The sequence below is a fragment of the Acomys minous genome (assembly GCF_964271855.1).
Source record: "Acomys minous genome assembly, chromosome: 5".
NCBI classification, from domain to species: Eukaryota; Metazoa; Chordata; class Mammalia; order Rodentia; family Muridae; genus Acomys; species Acomys minous.
In genome coordinates this window covers 13,947,572-13,967,229 of record NC_140494.1, presented here as the reverse complement: position 1 = coordinate 13,967,229, position 19,658 = coordinate 13,947,572, and the positions used below count along the sequence as shown (strand labels likewise).

The window sequence follows — 19,658 nt, the reverse complement described above, 5'->3', positions numbered from 1 at the left end:
AAGTTTATGTTGTAGAAGACAGTATCCTAATATGCCATAAGACTTAAATACTCAATTTCATTAAAACTAAGACCATTAAGATGCACATTTGTTTGTAATACAAACATTCTATAAGATTTCTATCCAAAGTGTATAGAAAGAACTCTTTCAATTTAAGTTTTAAAAAAGCCATCAAACACACACACACACACACACACACACACACACACACACACACACACACACACCCTAGATGCCAGCATGGCCAATAAGCATATGAAAATGTGCTCAACATCACTGGCTTATTATTGGGGAGTGTAATTTAACATCCTAACAAGACAATATGCCATCACCTCCCCAGAACTAAGATAAAAAGTTTTAATAATACTAAGTGTTGGCAAAGATACAGAATAGCTAGGACTCTCAGACATTGTTAATGGAAGTGCAAACTGAAAAAACTACTTAGAAAAACTGCAATTGACTGAATGTAAATATATGCATATTCTCTAGTTCAGCAACTCTACTCATATATAAATAAAGTATGCTTATATGCACACAAAGACAGTGCAAAAATGAATAATATTCATCAATGGTAGAATGGGTTTTTTTTTAAAGTGCTATAGTCTTCTAATGAAACAATGCACAGCAATGCAAGGAAATGGACTAGAGTCACAGCCAAGAGGATGAGTAAATCTTAGAGACATGTTAACAGCAGCAGCAAGATGCAAAACAGTATGTAATACATGATTCCCCTATAATTTAGTCCATCAACATGGTTTCCAAGGGTGGGAATGAATGTTCTGGGATGGGTCTCAAGGGAACTTGCTCACATGTATAGAAAGTTCAGTGTTTTCACTAGGGCGGTGGATGCATAGATTAGTAAAAATGGTTAAAAAAAAATTTAGTAAAATTAAACTGCAGTGTCCATATAACTTTAATTTAGGTCTAAAGAAAAAAAAAAAAACAAGAAAACTTTATTTTAAAGAAATGGAAGAAAGATAGGCTAACAATCACTTGTTACAATTTTAGAAGCAGGCTTGGTGGAGGTGGCGGCACACACCTTTCATCCCAGCACTTGAGAGGCAAAGGCAGGCAGATCGCAGTTCAAAGCCAGCCTGGTCTACAGAGCAAGTCCAGAACATCCAGGGCTACACAAAGAAACCCTGTCTAAAAAAAAAAAAAATAAAAACAAACAAACAAACAAAGAGAGAGGAAGGAAGGAAGGAAGAAAGGAAGGAAGGAAGGAAGGAAGGAAGGAAGGAAACTGGACTGTCAACCTAATGTCATTGAGAAAAAGGGTCTTATGAAAACAGATTTTTTTTCTGTTGCAAAACTGGGACATTAATATACACTCAACTTGGAGGGCGGTTAAGAGAATTACATCCTATATAAATACACTAAGTTGCTAAAGAAACATAAACACAAGGTAACACCTTTAAATACAATTTCAAAAGTCCCATTTCACTGATATAATCTCTTATAAATACCTCTCTATTATTTTAAAATACCATCACCAGAAGTAAACTAGAATGTGACCCTCTATGAGGCCAAAGAACAAACTGAGCGATAGGGGCCACTGTAGAGTTATCTGTACTGCCTATGTGCCTTAGGATGAGTGATGTCATAAAACTGAGAAGCTAAGACTGACACTAAGGGCTCCCAGAATCTATTTAGGGATACACATTCAGTTCCAGAGACTCCAAAGATACGAATAGCTCAAGCTTGATGCTGCTGCTGTGGTACTCACTCCTTTCTGTTTGAGGGTTAACAGTTGAAGCTAACCTGCTATAGTCACATTTATATACATACACAGCTGGTTCAAATCTTGAAACTTCTTTAATTATAAGCTGTCCAGTATGGTAGCCACAGATGGCCTGAGGCTATTAAGAATCCAAAATTTAGGTGTAAAATACACCTCACGTACTAGTTTCAAAACTTTGTACAAAAAGGATATAAAACATCTCAAGAAGCCTGGTAAGGCGGCACACACCTGTAATCCTAGCACCTGGGGAGGCAGAGGCAGGCGGATCTCAGTGAGTTCGAGGCCAGCCTGGTCTACAAAATGAGCTCAGGACAGCCAGAGTTACACAGAGAAACCCTGTCTTGAGGGGGGGAAAAATCTCAAGGACATTTTACTGATCACATGTCAAAATGATAATAGTTTAATCATTTCTGTTAAATAAGATGTACTAATGAAATTAATTTAATTGGTTACTCTTTGATGTTGTTAATAAAAAAAATCCAAATTATACATATGACTTCTGTTATGTTTCTTTTGGGAAAAGAGAGCTCTAAATAAATATGGAAATTTTCATAATGCTGTTTATTTCTTTTTGGACAGAGAGTTCAGAGAATTTTAAGAATTTATGTTACAGTTGTTTAATGTTACCTAACCAGATTACCTGTCTTTGTCAAAGATTAAAACCTATGCTTAATCTTTATAATCAACTGGGTTTGGGGATGGTCATATAATAAGATGTTTGGCATGCATGATGTCATGGAATGTTTGCCCAGTCTTCCCCAAGCTCCAGTTACGTGTAAACCTGTGGTTCTGAAGTTTCTGGGAACTTGTAAGTACTGAGCAAAACAATGACCTACTAAATCTAAAGGCTTTGCCAGGGGACCTCAACCAGACACTACATTCAAACACAATCAACCCTGCTGACCCTCAGAAGCCCCACGTTGAAGCCCCAACCTCTAATATGACTGGATATGGAGACGGGAGGTGTGTGTGTGGGGGGGGGTTAATTGGTGATAATTAAGGCTAAAAGAAGTCAAAGGGTGGCGCTCTCATCATAAGACTGTGTGGCCTCAGAAGAGAAAGGGGGTCCTGGAGAACTGGCTCAGCAGTGCTTGTTGCTCTTGCGCAGGACCCAGATTTGATTCCCAGCACCCCCATGGAGGCTCCCAGACATCTGTAACTCTAATTTCAGGTAATCTAATGTCGTCTTCTGACCTCTGTGGGCAACAGGCACATATATGGTACACACACACACACACACACACACACACACACACACACATTCAGGCAAAACACTTATAAACATAAACTAATAAGATAAATAATGAATCTAAAACATATTTTTAAATAAAAGGGAGACCCTTCTACCAGGTGAGAATATGCAGCAAAGAATGTAAGTAATTGACAAGCAAGGACAGGAGCCTTCCCCAGAAACAGACTGTACAGATCATGAGCTTGGTCTCCTTGGAATCCTTGCACTGACATAAAGCAAATTTCGTCAGTCAGCCAGTGTTACTTTGTTAACTTAACCTAAACAGACTACTAAAGATGCCTACTCACTTAAGGCAATCTTAGCTTAATATTACTTAATACTAACTGTAGATCTATAAATTTGCTAGGTAAAGCCACAGTGCTTTGTATCAAGTAGAAAGTAAATATAACTTGTTGAATTTCTGTTTCATATCCTTTACACACCAACCCACTCATGGACCATCTTTGGAGGGTTCAGCCAAAAGGGCCAAGAAGTGGTTACTATTATTTTTAGATATTCCCTCAGAACATTGCCCTAACTGTATAAAGAATATTATCTTCCATAGATAGAATTCACATTCCTACTTGTACTTAAAAGTGATAACTTGTTAATATCTTCCCTAGGGATTTGCTTCTTGGGATGACACCTTCAATGATATCATCACCATAGTTTAAGCACAATAAAGTCTTACTTAATGCTCCAAGGCACAAACAAACTCGGTATTATTCAGTCAGTATAGGACTCAGCCTTGTGGCTATTGGAATAAAATTTGACAAGGAAAACCACACACAGGGGAGGGGGGCAAGGGGGTCCCAGAAGGGGGTATAGAATATTTCTTACTTTAAACATCATTGGGTGTTTTAATCCTGGTATTAAGGGGGGAGGGGGACCAAGTGGGATAATCGCCTAAACCATTATCATATTAATCCCTTCAATACCTATTTGAATTCTAAGGAAGGAGATCAAAGAAGGTCCCCAAATACAATTTCATTTCCCCATACACTTTTCTGCAGAAAGGGCCCAGCCCCTCACATAATCTCAAAGGAGGTAGACCAAAAATAATAATAATAAAAATTTTAAAATTGACCATCTATTAAAAGGGTTTGCTTCCCTGGGCTGAATGAAAGCTCTTGGTCTCACCCCTAGGCCAGCCAGGTTTACACTTTCCCATCTCTTGCTCCACACCTGTATCCATCTTGTCTCCAGTTGGTTTGCTGCTCACCGGTTCTCGGGTTTTGTTTCCCAGGTATGTTTGCACTGGCTGCCTCCAACGTTCCCCCTCCTTGCTTGCTGTCCTGCTCTTAATGTCATTGCTTTACCAGAGCGGATTCTGAATGGCTGTCTCAGGTGAGTAGGACTCACCCCATTCATCAAGACACCCCGCCCCTCCCCCTCCCCCGCTTTCCTCACTACTCTTCGGAGCAACCTGATCTTACCTTGGTGCTGGAGCAGTAGCCCTTCCCTTCATCTCCTTTGTACTTTGGTCTGGAAACCGTAGATTTGGAGGCAGTACTTTTTAAGCGTGCCAGATCATGTTCCCATACTATCCTTCCCAGGCGATGTAAAAATCTTTTCTGCTCCCGCTTAAAACATGTTGTAAGAAATGGCGCCTACAGTGAGTGCACACTTAGCTCCCCTGAGGAGACTATTACGTAAAACTACCAACAGCCATCTGTGGATGTCAATTATTTTGGTATTTCTGAGTCAAGTGGTAAAGTCCACTGCACCTGCTATGGCCACTGTTTCTCTAAGAGCCGGCACCCCCTGTACTCCCCTCCCAAAAACCCCATTCCAAGCACTGCCCTTGCATATAACTTCCTCCTACAGCCCCCAGGATGAGGGTAAACTTCACCCCATCCCACAGACTTCTTCGCAGTAAATTCTCAAATCTCTTCCCCATTTGCTTGCAGAGAGCGGATGGGTAAGTTCTTCACCCCCTGCTAAAAGTTGCCTAAAATCGGCGTCTGGCCCAGGCACCGCCCGGCTCTCAGACAGAGCGAGGGCTGGCCACTAAGGAGCGGCGATCCCTGGCTTATTTCTGAAGGCAAGCTCGCCTCCCGGGAGCGGCGGAGGGAGGCCCCGCAGAGCCCGGCATCTGGCCAGGGGGCAGCTCCGCGGGCCGGCCCGCCACGGATACTGCGCCGCGGCCTCCGTGCCTCATTGGGGCGCCGCGCAGCGCGGCCGAGGCCAGCGGTGGCGGCTACAGCCCCCGAGGGATGGCGGCGGCCGGGCTCCGCCAGCAGGTGGCCCCGGGGTCCCGGCGGCGCCGCCCCCTCCGCCGGCGCGGCCCCTCCTCCCGCGGGGGCGGTCAGCGCCCCGGCCGCCGCTCCGCACCCGCCGCCGCCGCCCTCCCTCGGCTCGCCGCGTCCCCCGGGCCGCGTCCGCAGGCTGAGCCCAAGCGGGCCGCGGCGAGCACCCCGCAGCTCCGCGCCCCCGCCGGGCCCCGCTCCCGGCGGAAAGTTGGGCTGCGGCGGGAGGCGTTGGGGAAAGAGCGAGGCGGCTTGATGGGGCACCGAGGGGGCGCCTAAGACACCGGGAAGGCGGCGCCGCTCGAGGGGACAACTTCGCCAGCGGACCCGCGCCTGCAGCCCCCGGCCGGGCTCGCGGTGGTTCCTCCCGTCCCTCGGCCTCCCACCCCCCACCCCCCACCCGCCGATCGAGACGCGGACCTTGGTCCCTGCGGCTCCGCGGCGGTGACACGAGCTGGGCTCAGCCACCGCCTCAGTCTCCTGCCGCGCCGCCACCTTGCCCGCACCATGGAGTTCTCCGAGAGGAAAAGAAGCAGGAAATCCCAGAGCTTCAAACTGGTGAGCCGAGGTAAGCTGCCGGCCCGGGGACAGCGGCGGGAAGCCGGAGCCGCGCTCCGCGCACTCGGCCCCGCGCGCCCCGGCCGCCCGCGGGCTCCACGCCGGGGGCGCGCCCGCCCCGACCCCCTCGTCCCCGCCCGAGCCTGGGGCCCGGCGGGCCGCACACGCCCCGCCGCAGGGAAAGTTGTGCTTGAGGGGACCCTTGGGGTGTTGTTGAAGGTAAACAAGTCGGAGGGCACGTCAGGAAATTAGCAAACAATGACACCGGGGAGCCGAGCCCGCACTAGGGGTGCCACCACCGCGACAGCCGCAGGGCTGGGGTGGCTGAAGGTTTGCCTGGCCGGCAGGCCAAGAATGGACTGCGATTTGTTTTTGTTTTCGTTTTTCACCCCCCCCCCTCCACGCCAAGAGAAGGAAGGAGAGGAAAAGATGATCATTGTTCTTTTTAAGAAGAATCAGCTCATTAGGGATCCAGGCTCAAAGCAGAAATTGTTGACATACAGCATCTTTTCTAGTTGAGTGGTTTGGGTGGAAAGGTGTTTTATGACTAGAACCTACACCAGTCAGACAAGTGTCATTACAAGAAAGAAAGAAATCCAGCTATGTCCTGCCGACTAACAGGTGTACAGCACACTCCTTAGGCTTTTATTTTTGTCCAGGGAGGAGAAAGTTGAATAGTGTCTCCTCTGGGTTCTGTTGCTTGTTTGAGTCTGTCTTCCTGATTTGAGTCTTTAAAAAAAAAAAATGATGACAACTCGAAATAAGGAACACACCTGTCAAAATGTTGTGAGTCACCAGAGGAGGGGTGACAACCTCTCCCCAATGGTAAGGACACAAGTCCCAATACAGAGTTCCAACCCACCCTCTTTGAAATATCTTTGAATCAACTTAAGGTCAAAGCCAGATCACAGAACCTGTCCACTTTTCCTGGGTGAGCCACGTGATTGTTCCAAGGACCCGCAAAAGTCACGTGTAAACAGATGACTATTGGAGGGTGATTGAAAGCGATCGAGTTTTTCAAACTCAGCTAAACTGAAATGAAGATTTTTATAAAGCCCACTTTCGTTGGTTAGCCTGGAAATGGTTTAATTATAGACATTTTGAGGATCTGCTCATCTGTGTTTCCCCTAATTTAGTTTTGTACTGTGTAATGATAGAGGCCTGAAATAGTGTATGTATTCAAAATATTTGGCTACTCTTTCTTGGTACCCACCTCCCCAACAAGGATGTTGATTCGTGGAGTTTTGTACTTTGGAAGTTTGTGATGACCCTGTTCATAGAGTGTGCTTCGCTTCGGGAATGGAGGCTGCTTTCTTATTTATGACCTCAGGGAACTTACTACTCTATCTTAAAAGAGTGTGGTTTTCTCATATTGTCCCTCAGCAGCTAGGGCAAACAACAAACAAACACACCCACCAAAACCTTGGGTAGTTGGGTAGTTGCTGAGAAGGGGCCTCGGTTTTCATACTCCAGTGGTCCTGCTTTGTAAAGAACTACATTACCGCAGTGCCGAGGCTTCCCGGGAGATGGGAGATGTTATGTGTGAAATTTGACATAGCAAGTTTCTCCTTTTCTTCTTCTTCTTCTTCTTTTTTTTTTTTAAATGATGAGTCTGATTCTGCTATGCAGGTGCTTTTCTTTTTCTTTTTCTCTTGTTTTGAAGATAAACTATTGCATGTTCAGTAAGTACAGTAGTTGAATGCAAAAGATTTATTTATGTAAAAGGTAAAAACTTGCTTCATTTTAAAGTATACTTTTAAAAAAATCAGTATCTTTTTATTAAAAAAAAAAGCGTGGTGGTGGTGCACACCTTTAATCCCAGCACTTGGGAGGCAGAGGTAGGCAGAATGTTGTGAGTTCGAGGCCAGCCTGGTTGACAGAATGAGTCCAGGACAGCCAAGGCTACACAGAGAAACCCTGTCTCGAAAAACCAAACCAAACCTACCAAACAAACAAACAAAAACATGTGCTTACTTTTAAGCTGAGATTTTTCTAGTTAAACTGAGTAGAGAGGCAGTTCTGAAGCACACTGTTGATACTCTCACAAAAATGGCTTGTGGAAATAAATTTGGGAAATTCCCTTGGCTTGCCTGTGATTTGGCAAGATTTCCCTTTCCTTACAAATATACTTGCTGTGTCAAAGAAGAGAAACCCGATAATTGGTGTCTGAGGGCAAATTTTACTGTGAAAACTGTAGCCAAGCATACCTGTTCTGTAAAATCGAAGTAATGGCTCAAGTTTGTGTGCTTCGTAGTAAGCAAAGTTTTGCTGATTACCGTTGACTATAGTTTCTTTGAGAGTTCTTGAAAATATGCCTGTAAGTTATACGTACAAAGAGTGGGAGTCCTTAATTGCTTACCCCTATGTCTTGAAGTCATTAAAATTCTAATTTTCGGTTATTTTTTCATGCCAGATTATCACCATGAGGTGTATAAAATCTCAGAATTCAGCAACGATGTTAATGGGGAGACCAAAGAGACACAACCCATTTTTTTAGGTAGGTTCTTATGTCAATTAATTTCTCAGCAAAACAGCATGGTGTGGCCATTTGCAATTTCAGGGGCAGGGTGGTGGGGGAAGAGAGCTTGTGCATGAACGGGAAATGTCTGCCATTGCTTAATGTATGACATTCTTTTCAAGACCTTTTATTTTACAGATTGCCAATATATCCCTTATTAACATTGCTAAAAGTTGTAATTTCAGACATAAATGTTTATTAGTGTCTACACACAGTGCTAATTATCACTCAGTCACAGAGCCAGATGCTGACTGCGCAGTTTCGTCGCTCGGCGCTCACCCCATTTACATTGCATATTCGCTGGCATGCTTCACTGGCAATAGTTTGTGTAATTGGGGTATTACATCTTTGACATCTGGATAACAGAAATTCAATTTCCAGGAAGCTGCTATTTGTTTGGTTCTGCTTCTGCCTTGGGTGGGATAAAGGATGAATGTGCTGTCTTATTATAATGTCCCTTCACCTCTGTGGCCTGGTTGCTAATCCTGCCATGACAAAATTAAATTAAATCTATAGTCAAAAAGCATAAGGAGGATGAAAGTTTGACTGCCTGCCTCACCACCTCGACAGTGCCAGTTACTACCCAACAGCTTTTCGCTTCCTGGCTCGTGTGTCTTTCTCACTTAACATTGGTGGTCAGAGAGAAAAGCTGACTTTCTCCTGCCATGGTCCTTCCTGGTTTGCCTACCTCGGGGACAGGCAGAGCAAAGACAGCATCCTCTAAAGTTTCTGACAAGTGTTGTTGCCCCACAGATGTATAGGTAGCCAAAAGTATAGGCTGTTTGCCTATGTGTGTGTAGCTTGGCCATACGAATGTATATGAAGACCTTTTGGGGGGGGGTTGTTTTTGTTTTTTGTTTTTGTTTTGTTTTTGTTTTTGTTTTTTTTTTTTTTGAGACAGGGTTTCTCTGTGTAGCCTTGACTGATGAGGAATCTTGTGTACACAGTTTGTTACCTGCAATCTTTGGGCCAAAAAATTAAACTGTTTAGGATGTTTCCTTTAAAAGTGCTTATCAAGGCAAAGTGCAGGGTAAAAGGTGACATTTGGCTTCAACTTTGCCGGTCCTGGACTCTCTATAACCTCAGGTAGTAGGCTGAGGGCCAGGTACTGCATAAGCAGGAAGCAGAACATGTGAGAAAATCAGGGTCAGAGTGCTCGAGTGCAAGGGCCAGAGCTGCCCAGTGGCTGGAGATGTCTGTGCTTGGGTTGCTGCTGAGATCCAGATTGGTAGGTTTCTGTTGTTCTTATTCTTGTTGGTTTTACAGATTAAAACATTGTAACAGCTGGAGAGTGTAGTGTATTTTTCCCAAGATCTTTCTGTTTTGGTTTAAAGAAGACTAAAGGTGCAAAGCCTGCAAAGGCCCAGGCAGAAGTCACACTGACAAAGGTGAACTAGGGGAGACATGAGCTGTTCCCACCAGAATGATCACCACAGGCACTCAGATCTTTCTAGTAAAGCAGAGAACGTTACCACAGCCAGCACCTCCCCCAGCACCTGTTGACTGTTATGAACACTGACCACCAAAATCAAGTGAGATGCTATGGCCTAGAAAGAAATGTGTCTCAGATTACACTCTCCTCAGTGCTCTAACCTGGGTCAGGTGAGTTCCTTAAGTACCACTTGATTTAGCCATTTGAGACAACAAATTTGCGTTCTGGTAGAAAATTTACACCTGTCATATAAGTGGAATATGGCTTGGGTTCTTGTCCAGCAAAGGTCTCCTCACAACTCTTTCCCATTAGTTGCTTGGAAAATAGTAACGATGTTAGTTAGTAGCAAATTGTGACTCTGAAAGGAAGGATAGTAGGGCGCTAATGCTCGGAATTCAGTAAAAGCAAGCGCTTGGGCAAATGTTTTCTTCCTCATCTGAACTGGAGATACAAGAATACCATTAAAGAGCCAGGCGTGGAGTCCATCTTGAAAGCGGTTTGTAGAAAGGCCTTCCGAGATCCAGTTCTTAGGAAGATCAGATATGGTTCCCAAAGATCCTCCAGGTCAATGAAAAAGAAGCGCAGATGATTTGGAAACATAATTTCTAGAGCAGGAAATGGCTACAGATAACATCTGAAGTTAAGAATTGTGTTGCTGACAGTGTTAGAGTTTGTGTTACTCCTCTCCAAACACAGATTTATACCAGGCTTATCTCATAAATTGCTGAAGCCCATTCATAATAGTACCTAGCATGTGGGCCTAGGAGAGTTTGACATGAAAGGCTTGAGAACTGCACACCTGAAAAAAGTACTAGCACATAGCCCCCATGATTTTACATAGGATGCTCTGTATTCAGACATGTGTGTCCTCTGTAATGCTCTGCATCTGTAAGATCCAAGTACGAGTCTCAGGGGAATAGAGAGTACCCTAGAATTTGGCAGAGCTTCCCGCGTCAAATCTCTTTCTTTGGAGTATTTTTAGGCCGCTAACTAATGTAGCGTAACTGGCACGGTAAAGCATCACTCTGGAATGATGGCTTGTGTAAGTGTGTCGGGAGTTACTCCCGTGGTTTTGATTTGATTAAGGGCTAGAAGAGGTTAACATCACCCTGTGGACTTTGACTTTCTCGCGCTAGTTCTATGAAACAACGGTGGAGATTTGAGCACCCTTTGAAAGGGAGCAATCTATGCAATCAACTCAGCCAGTGTTTCTGTGAGGAGCGTCCGTGAGCGGAGACCCTTTCTGGAATGTGAATGGGATCAGAAATGGATGGAACCAGGGACATTGCTTTGAGAACTAAAGTCCTTTGGGGCATGTGTGGATAAGGCAATTCAGGAAGAAAGGTGCAACGTGAACCAGTCACAACAGCGGAAGTTTGAGTGAAGCATCAAGGCTCTTTATATGAATGTTCACATTTACTCCTGGGGCACATCTGTCCCAGTGTCGTCATCTTCATTTTTGCTAAGGCTTAGAGATGTTAAGGAAGTGTATCAAAGGTCACCCGGTAGGACTTAGTCTAAGTGGAGTCCTAAGGCTAGTTCTGCCTTAGCTTTAAAGACTCCGCTGTGTGTGTCTCTACCTGAACAGTAATTAATGACAGTTGGAAAGGAACAGGGAAGGGAGCGAGAGCTAGTTGGAAGGGTAGGGCGGGGAGCTAGACCTTGAACAAGTAAAAAGATTGCAAGGCAGAAGATTCCTGGAGGGAAGGGAGGTACCGGCCAACACTGACCAATAAGCAGATACAATTAGATCTTAAGTGTGTATTGCACTTTAGAGCATGCATTCTCCTGTTATCTGGGAGTCTTTTTATAATCAGTTGTTATTATTCCCATAATAATGAGGACTAAAGCTCTGAGTGAAAGGGAGCATCACTAGCCACAGAACCTAACTTCCCCTCTACAGAGCCCAGTCAAAGATTATTGAGGCTTTAGCTAGTAGAAAGACACTTTTTAATAAGTCAATGCATTCTTTGTAATGACGATACAAATATTAAGCGAGGTTCTTTTTTATACTTTAGATTTTAGTTCAGATTTACTTTTTGTAGTATGTAAAACTGAGGCATATTTCCTTTTCAGGTGATCAAGTCTCATTAATTTATTCATTTAGCAAATGTTTACTGAGCTCCAATCGCATGTGTGCTGGCCCCTGTTTGCGTTGTTCTTTTTTATATTTCATTCAGTAACACAGCTTTTAGCATATGAAGTACATGGTTCGTAGTGATGCCATTTGATTGGGGTCCAGATCTCTGAATTTTGTCATCTCTTTTTTGATGAGAACTGCCCCTACCAAAGGCTCTCGAATCTTCCCCCAAGAAATCACTCATAAGGCTCCCACACCTCTTCAAGGCGGTGACATAGTCCCTAACCACAAGGCAGCGCTCCTCTGTGGAGAGCTGGGACGGCCACTCTTCACCTAAGGATTAAACATTCTCGGTCCCACCTCAGGATGGCCCAAAAAAGGACTGCCTCAGGACAGAAAGAACCCCGATGGATGTCTCCTTATGTAGCCAAGAATGAGATGTAGCCTCAGGGCCAAGGGAACCAAGGAAAAAGAATCCCAGCATCTGGCATCTAAAATGTTTCATTTATTCCTCTTACCAGCACTTTCACCCTCAGTGCCATGCCCACTTATGCTCTGTGTACCTGCTTCCTTTCCTTGATGGCACAGTGAGGAGACATCTCTGTGTACTAGGAATATGACAAATATAGGTACCATTTACCAAAAATCCAGATGCAGTTTCATACTAAAGAACTTGGTGTGTTATCACATGCATTGTCTTAATTTTTTTAAAAAAAAGTAGTTACTTCTAATCTGTAAGAGACTCTTGAGGGTTTACAGAGTTGCTCAGTGGCTCAGCACTAGCATGTAAACCAGTGTGTCTCCCCACAGATCCTGCCCTTGGTCACATGGCATGCCTAATTCAGATGCATTCACCTGCAGCCCCCACCCCCGCCCCCACCCCCCACCCCCGGCATGATAAGAGGGGGAGCAAAGCTGCCCCAAGAAGGGTGAATGAGACTCAGAGAACCTGCACCCTCTATGGTTCAGTGAACCCCCAGCTTGTTAGGGTACTGCAGCAATTGCTCAGTAGAGCCTGAACTCTGTTTTCTAAGACTCCAGTCAGCACCAAAATCTGTGACCAAAATCTGTGACCGTACTCTAGCCTCCCCAACCCCACCCCTACCCAAGACTTCAGAAACGTTTGAAAACTGCTTCAGTGTTAGAAAGGCTCTTATGTACTGTGTGTGTGTGTGTGTGTGTGTGTGTGTGTGTGTGTGTGTGGTGTGTGTGTGTGTGTGTGTGTGTGTGTGTGTATAAGTTTGGATGTAGACTTGGTCATTCTTTTTTTTTTTTTTTTAGGATTTATTTATTAATTATACAGTATTCTGCCCTCTTCTGAGCCTGCATGCCAGAACACCAGAAGAGGGCACCATATCTCATTGTATATAGTTGTGAGCCACCATGTGGGTGCTGGGAATTGAACTCAGGACCTCTGGAAGAGGAGACAGGTTGCTCTTAACCTCTGAGCCATCTCTCCAGCCCCTGACTTGGTCATTCTTAAGCTATTCCTGGCTCCCCCAGAGTTGGGGGCATTTGTGAGTCTTGTCTCACTGCTTTCATTAATCACATAATTGCTACCACTGCTATACTAGGAAACACACCTTGGTCTTCTGCCTGTTTTACAAATGAGAGACTTATCTCAGAGATAAAAGTGGCTTGCATAAGGCTACCCAGTGGTTAGCAGTTGACCACACTTAAAATCAGGTGTCTTGACACCCTGCCCAGGCCCATGCCGAGGGCTGCTTCTAACCCTTTCCCCACTCTCCCATTGTCTTCACGTGAGCTAGGCTGACTGGGTGACTCTTTCTGAAGGGGCTATAGAATCACATTTGTTTCTCTTAACTCAGCATTCAGCATCCATAATCCAATCCTACCAGCACGTCTCTGCCTCCAAATCGCTGCTCCCCAGCATGTAGGACTTTTCTAGGTGAAGAAGGGCGCCCCAAGTAGGTGGTTGTTTATAGCTCAGATCCAGAAAAGCTCAGGAACCACTGAGAAAGACAGGGTTGTTCGTGGTCTCCTGTGTGCTCAGCCCCTTCCTCGCTTTCCTGTTTTAACTCCTGACACTTCTGAGAAGGCATTTCCATTTGTAGAATGAGGGAAGTGGGGGTGTAGAAGTGTCCACTTGCCCTGGGTTGGGGAGCCAGTAACAAGAGCTGGGTTTGAGTGTGGCCTGGCCAGAGTCTTTCTGTTTCTGCTTCGTGGAGAAAGGGTGGCCTGTCCTTCTCATCCTCCTGTTCATTGTCTTCCTAACTTGCCTGGCCAGTCTTCTTTTCTACTTTACTTCCACTGAAAAAAATATTGTGTGTCAAAGTAGTCTTTTCTTATAGCTCCCCCGAAGCTCCATGCTTTCTTATCTCTGCCCTCTTAACAAGGCTGCTTTTGCAGTCTGCGCTCTCCTACCCTGCTTTGTCCCAGTTCCAGACTCCCAGCAAAATCCAGTCTGCCCTGGCAGTGTTTAAACTTCAATTCCAATGCTGTGTAGGTCCCAAGCCTTTTCAGTTTATAGCCTAGTAGAGGAAAAGCAGACTTAGGTCCAGAAAGCTCCCGTTTGATCTCAGGTTAGCTCTTACTACACTTTGAGGGGCTGAAGAGATGGCTCAGTGAAGAGCACTGGCTGCTCTTGCAGAGGCCCCAGGTTTGAATCCCAGCACCCACAGGGCACTCACGACTATCTGTCACCCCAGTACCAGGGGAGCTGACCCCCTGTTCTGTCTTCCACAGACATACTTCATGCATGTGGGTACACAGATACACATGCAGGCAAGACACCCACACACATTTTCAAAATAAAGTTTAGAAGATTGATGACACCTTGAACAAAGCCCTCCAGAAGTTTTCCTTCTCGTCTGTGATGTAGTAACTCCTCCCGCCAGACTACGTCGCCAGGTTCTCCCTCAGTACATACAGAATCAATCCTATCTTAAAAAAACATATTTTCAAACCGCAGAGCTCTGTGCTCTTAGCTTGCTCAGTCTCCTTCCCCATTCTGAAGTGGTTTCCTTCTGAATGTTTTCCTACTGAAAACCAGCACCATTCCTCCCCAGTCCTTAGCATGCCTGCCTCATCTTTATTTATGTTTGTGCCTAGCTTTGGTGTTGTCTAGGTGATCATGCAAGTCCTCCCCCAGACCTCTTTTAACAGTCATCACATCCAACTGGCTGTTCATTTTCACCATCTCTCCTAACCTGCCCTCATGCAGATTGTCAAATCCTAGAGGCAAGTGTGGCCTGCATTCCTCCTCAGATCCTCAGAAGCACTTAGCACAGAGTCATGTTTATAATGGTGCTCACCTGCTAAGTCTTTGTTTCAGTGCGTGAACATACCAGACACTGCTGTGTCAAACTGAAGGATTTTTTTTTGGTTTTGGTTTTGGTTTTTTGGTTTTTCGAGACAGGATTTCTCTATGTAGCCTTGGCTGTCCTGGACTCACGTTGTAGACCAGGCTGGCCTCGAACTCACAGTGATCTGCCTGCCTCTGCCTCCCAAGTGCTGGGATTAAAGGCGTGCCCACCACCGCCCAGCTGAAGATTCACCTTAAAATGCAGTACTCCGTTTAGACTCTAACAACAGCTGATAAACCAAAGCTCAGGGTTTCATAGACCCTCTCTGAGGAAGTCTTGTAACCTACCATGCTGTCTCAGTCACTGCTCTGTTGCTGTGATGAAGCACCATGACCAAGGCAATTTAGGAAAGGAAGCATTGAGTTGGAGGCTTGCTAACAGTTTCAGAGGGTTCAACCATGGTCATCACTGAGGGGAGCATGGTGGCAGGCTGGCAGGCATGGCACTGGAGCAGTAGCTGAGAGCTACACCCTGATCTTGAGTCAGGAGACAGACAGAAAGCGACACTGTGCCTGGCTTGAAACTTCCAAAGCCCAACCCCAGTGACACACCTCCTCCAAAAAGGCCATACCTCTTGATCGTTCCTGAACTGTCCACCGATTGGAAGCCAAAGAGTTCGAACATCACAGGTATCGTTCAAACCACCTCACAGGTTAAAGCTAAAATTTGGGTTTTCTGATGTTGGCCTGTGCGATACAATTTGAAATATTTTCTTTTACAAATCCAGAAATGTTCAAAAATGAGAAAATTGCCTGTAAAATTACCAGTAACATGTTAAAAACTAAAATTTGAAAGGTCAGGTGTTTGGCTTGTATTGAACCTTGTCATGACATCGGAACCACTTTACAGAGGCAGCGTGCCTGAATTAATACTGACCCATTGAAAAATCAAGTCACACAAAACTGGGTTTTTTTACTTAAGAAAATAAAGCCAATGCATCATACAATTCCAACAATCACCAAAGCAGTCATCATCACCTTCCAGGGGCAACAGATCCCATATGTACAGCTGCTCAATCGCACCTTCCCAGGGACAAGTGAGACTGGCATCGCCCGTACCCACTCTTGAGAACCCACACAGGGCAGTATCTGTCTTGAGGAAGGCTGCCTCTCTCTCTTGAAGGCTCTATGAAAACTGTAGGTCTTACATTTTACTTTTCCTATATTGATTGTCATTAGGTCACTTAAAAATGTCCTCAAAGGGCAGAATCTGAGACATATAGATAGTTTCTCCTTTCCGGTTCCCCTGACAATATGCCTATGCTTAAATATATGTGGGCCTTTATAAGAGAAAGTAAAAATTTGGAATAGTGTATTTTGCATCTTAAGGTTTAAAATAGGCCTAGGACATTGATACGGGAAGCCTATTATTTTTATAAGTAACAGGTCACTGGAGAGAAAACAACATAAAACGAGTTGTAGCAGCAACAGCAGGGGAGACATCCAGGGCATGCCAGAAACCCAGACATGCAGGAGTTGATTCAGGGGACTTCTTTAGTTTCCTTGCAGCATCATACACACCTTGGTTTGCTCCCCTGACTGACATGCCTCATCATTTGATGCTATCTAGTTAAGACCCACACTCCTTAGCATGTTAAGCCTCCCCACCCACCCCCACACAAATTATTTGTCTCCTTTCCATTTATTCCTGGCACTTCCCTTCTCAGCCCTTATGTTCAGCTAGACCAGCCACGTTTCCCTCTTACAACAAGGCTGCTTCCTCAAACTGTGGCCGTGTTCCTCGCCACCACTCCCTGCCACCCATCGTCCACCTTCACTGGCTCTGTGTCATTCCGGAAGTGTCCTCTAGGTAGTCAGAAGGCAACCCCCTGCCTCTTGTGAGCAGCATTCCTAGGATCCCTACTGAAGCAGAAACTAAGAAGTTTACGCAGCCCTGCTGTCCTCACTAGGAACATTAACAGAGCCTTAATGACTGAAGGAGAGAAGTCTCTGACGTTATATTGGTTTGAAGTGAAACCATCTAATTTGAAACTTTGTTACTTAACATCTTAACCTCTTCAAAGTTCTTGCTCTGGTGGAAATGTACACATTTAGTAACTAACCGGACCTCAAGTTTCAGAATTAAAATAGGTCAACAGTAACAATGGGGTAGTTAATTGTGTATGTTTCCTATTTCACTAGGTTAGGAAGAACCCACCCTCACCCCCAATCTATCCCTCTGGAAACAGATACTGTTTTGTGACCCTGTGTGTCTCCTACCTCCATGGCCTTAGGTACTCACCACTTGTGAAGGTGACCCTGAGATGCTGCAGTGTGTATTCTTGGGCACAGCCACTGCTGATGTCAGTCTAGAGTGACCTGTGGTCCTCTTCTATGTATCCAGGCTCAGCTGAAGTCTCTTTTAAGGGCAAGACTTCTGAGTCTAAAGGCTTGTGGTGTTCCTAGTGCAAAATTTGGACAGGCTCTTAATAACCATTTTTGATTGATTGAATGAGTCCCATGTTGAAACATGCTAACTATAATTTCCTACTAGTTGTCAGCTAATCTGATGAGACAGTGCTTTGAGTACAGGACAGTTTTCTTGCATAGAAATGCCCCGTGCAGTAGTGCAGTGAAGTCTTCCTTCTGTCCATAACACGTTGACAGTATAAATATATATAAATGCCAGTAGATCCCATCAGGATGTTATAAAAATCAAGCATGCCTCCTATATATGTGACCTACAGCATAGTCCTTAGCAGGCCACGGTGTGGTATAGTCATTTTCAGGCAATTTATCTTTGAACAGGTGAAAGCTACAGCTGTGCAGCACTGGGCAAGCCTGTCACTGTGACAATCATAGAACATACAAAGCTGGGATGCTGCAACACTGCCATCTGCCCCAATCTTGTTGCCCACTGTCGCATATTGGTTTCTTGGTGAAAACCTTGTTATGTGTGGTCCAGCACTGTCCCATTACCATCAGCTGGCTGAGCCCTCTTGCCTCGGTGCTTTGGTTGTTGTCTTTTCCTTGTCTGTCTATCTCACAGATGAGAGACTCTGATGAACCGATTCAGCCTCAGGAAGAGAGAGATGGAGGGCACGTTCCATTCATGGTCAGGTTACTGTGCCTCCTTTCTGTACAAAGGACAGCTTATTACATGTGTGCTTGACAATGTATTTAAAATCATTGCAAAGTCAAGACAGATTTTCTTTCCTATTCCAGACAATCACCGTCCTTGTAAATAAGAATCCATAAAATTGTTTTCTGAGTATTACATTTTTTTCAAACTCATACAAATATACTGTGTTATCCGAGTTCCAAGGGTTTTACAATGTTTCTTACTTGGAAATCAAATTTTTTTATCTGAAAGGTTAATGGAGAAAACTAATTATGCTATCTGATAACCAAATGTGTGATGAGACATTTGTCTCTGTAATTAACAGCAAGGAACTTTTATAGTTTCATAAAATCGAGTGCTACATAGAGTATGCTGTGAGCATTTGTTTGGATGAGGTGTCCAAAACAGAGATGTTTATGGATGATATAAAGTTGAACTGAAATGGAATGCAGGTGTCTGTGCATCTTACAGCATTTCTCATTGTTGAAGTGGAAGCCAGAAGATTAATAACTTTACTTTGTCATGATAAAATAAGTAATGTGTTCTTGGAACAGTGGTACGGTACATAAGTTACTCAGTAATTCCAAGAATTTATTCTGTTCCAGGAATAATATCCGTAACAATTTATTTTTACAGAAAAAGTTGATGCAACATAATAGACTGTGAAGTTGTGTGTGTGGTTAATGGAATTATATCTCAAACATGACTTTACGCCCACATATAAAATGTACAGAATCCCCCCCCAAAAAAAAAGCAAGGTTAAGACACAGCTAAAAAGTACAAAGTCAGGGGAGGCAGAAGTTAAGGTTCTTCCATTAACACTAACTCATTCTCACCGCACATATATAATTTTTTCGATTACAGCAAGACTTTAATGGGCACCTTAATATGCACAGCATGAACCATGGCTGGGGAGCTGCTGCTGGGGAGGTCTTAGCGGTTGGATTTCTCCCCAAATTCAGGATTCTTCCTTTGAATGCTCCTCTGGCAGGGCGACCCTGGGCTGGAACACAGCAGAGCTATGTGGCCCCTACCCCCCCCCCCCAGGTTACTTTGGGTATTCTCCATTTGTCAAGTACAGGGAACTGTTTCTAACATCTTCCACACTGGATGCACTAGGTGGGAGAAACAGATACTTCCCTTGGGAAATGCTTTCCCAAGACAAGATCAGGCAGAAGCACATGGTGGCCCTGTGTGCCGTCCTGTGCTCACTCGATGGAAAGGAGACATTCTTTCAAAGGCGCCACAGTTGCCTGTGTGTTTATTTGTTTATTTTTAACTTTTATTTCATGTAATTTGGTGTTTTGCCTGCATGTATGTCTTTGTAAGGGTTTCAGATCCCCTGGAGCTGGAGTTATAGACAGTTGTGAGCTGCTATGTGATTGCTGGGAATTGAACCCCAGTCCTCTGGAAGAACAGTCAGTGCTCTTAACCCCTGCCACCTCTAGCCCAGCCAATTTGCC

The 19,658-nt window shown here is 44.7% G+C and overlaps 1 protein-coding gene across 5 annotated transcripts in view; it reads left to right on the top strand.

The window, feature by feature from the left end:
- Positions 1-5,331: 5,331 nt before the first annotated feature.
- Positions 5,332-19,658, top strand: part of BEND7 (BEN domain containing 7) — an 84,107-nt gene continuing 69,780 nt past the window's right edge. For 2 of the 5 annotated variants that reach the window (XR_014779263.1, XM_084781789.1), the window contains exons 1-2: positions 5,334-5,789; positions 8,193-8,276. Coding sequence is in view for 4 of the 5 variants with exons in the window: in XM_084781789.1 (XP_084637915.1) it covers positions 5,729-5,789; positions 8,193-8,276 (145 nt within the window). In the remaining variant the exon portion in view is untranslated. Of the gene's footprint in view, positions 5,790-8,192; positions 8,277-19,658 lie in introns of all 5 variants that reach the window. The other 3 variants (XM_084781791.1, XM_084781788.1, XM_084781790.1) reach the window with 3 other exon arrangements.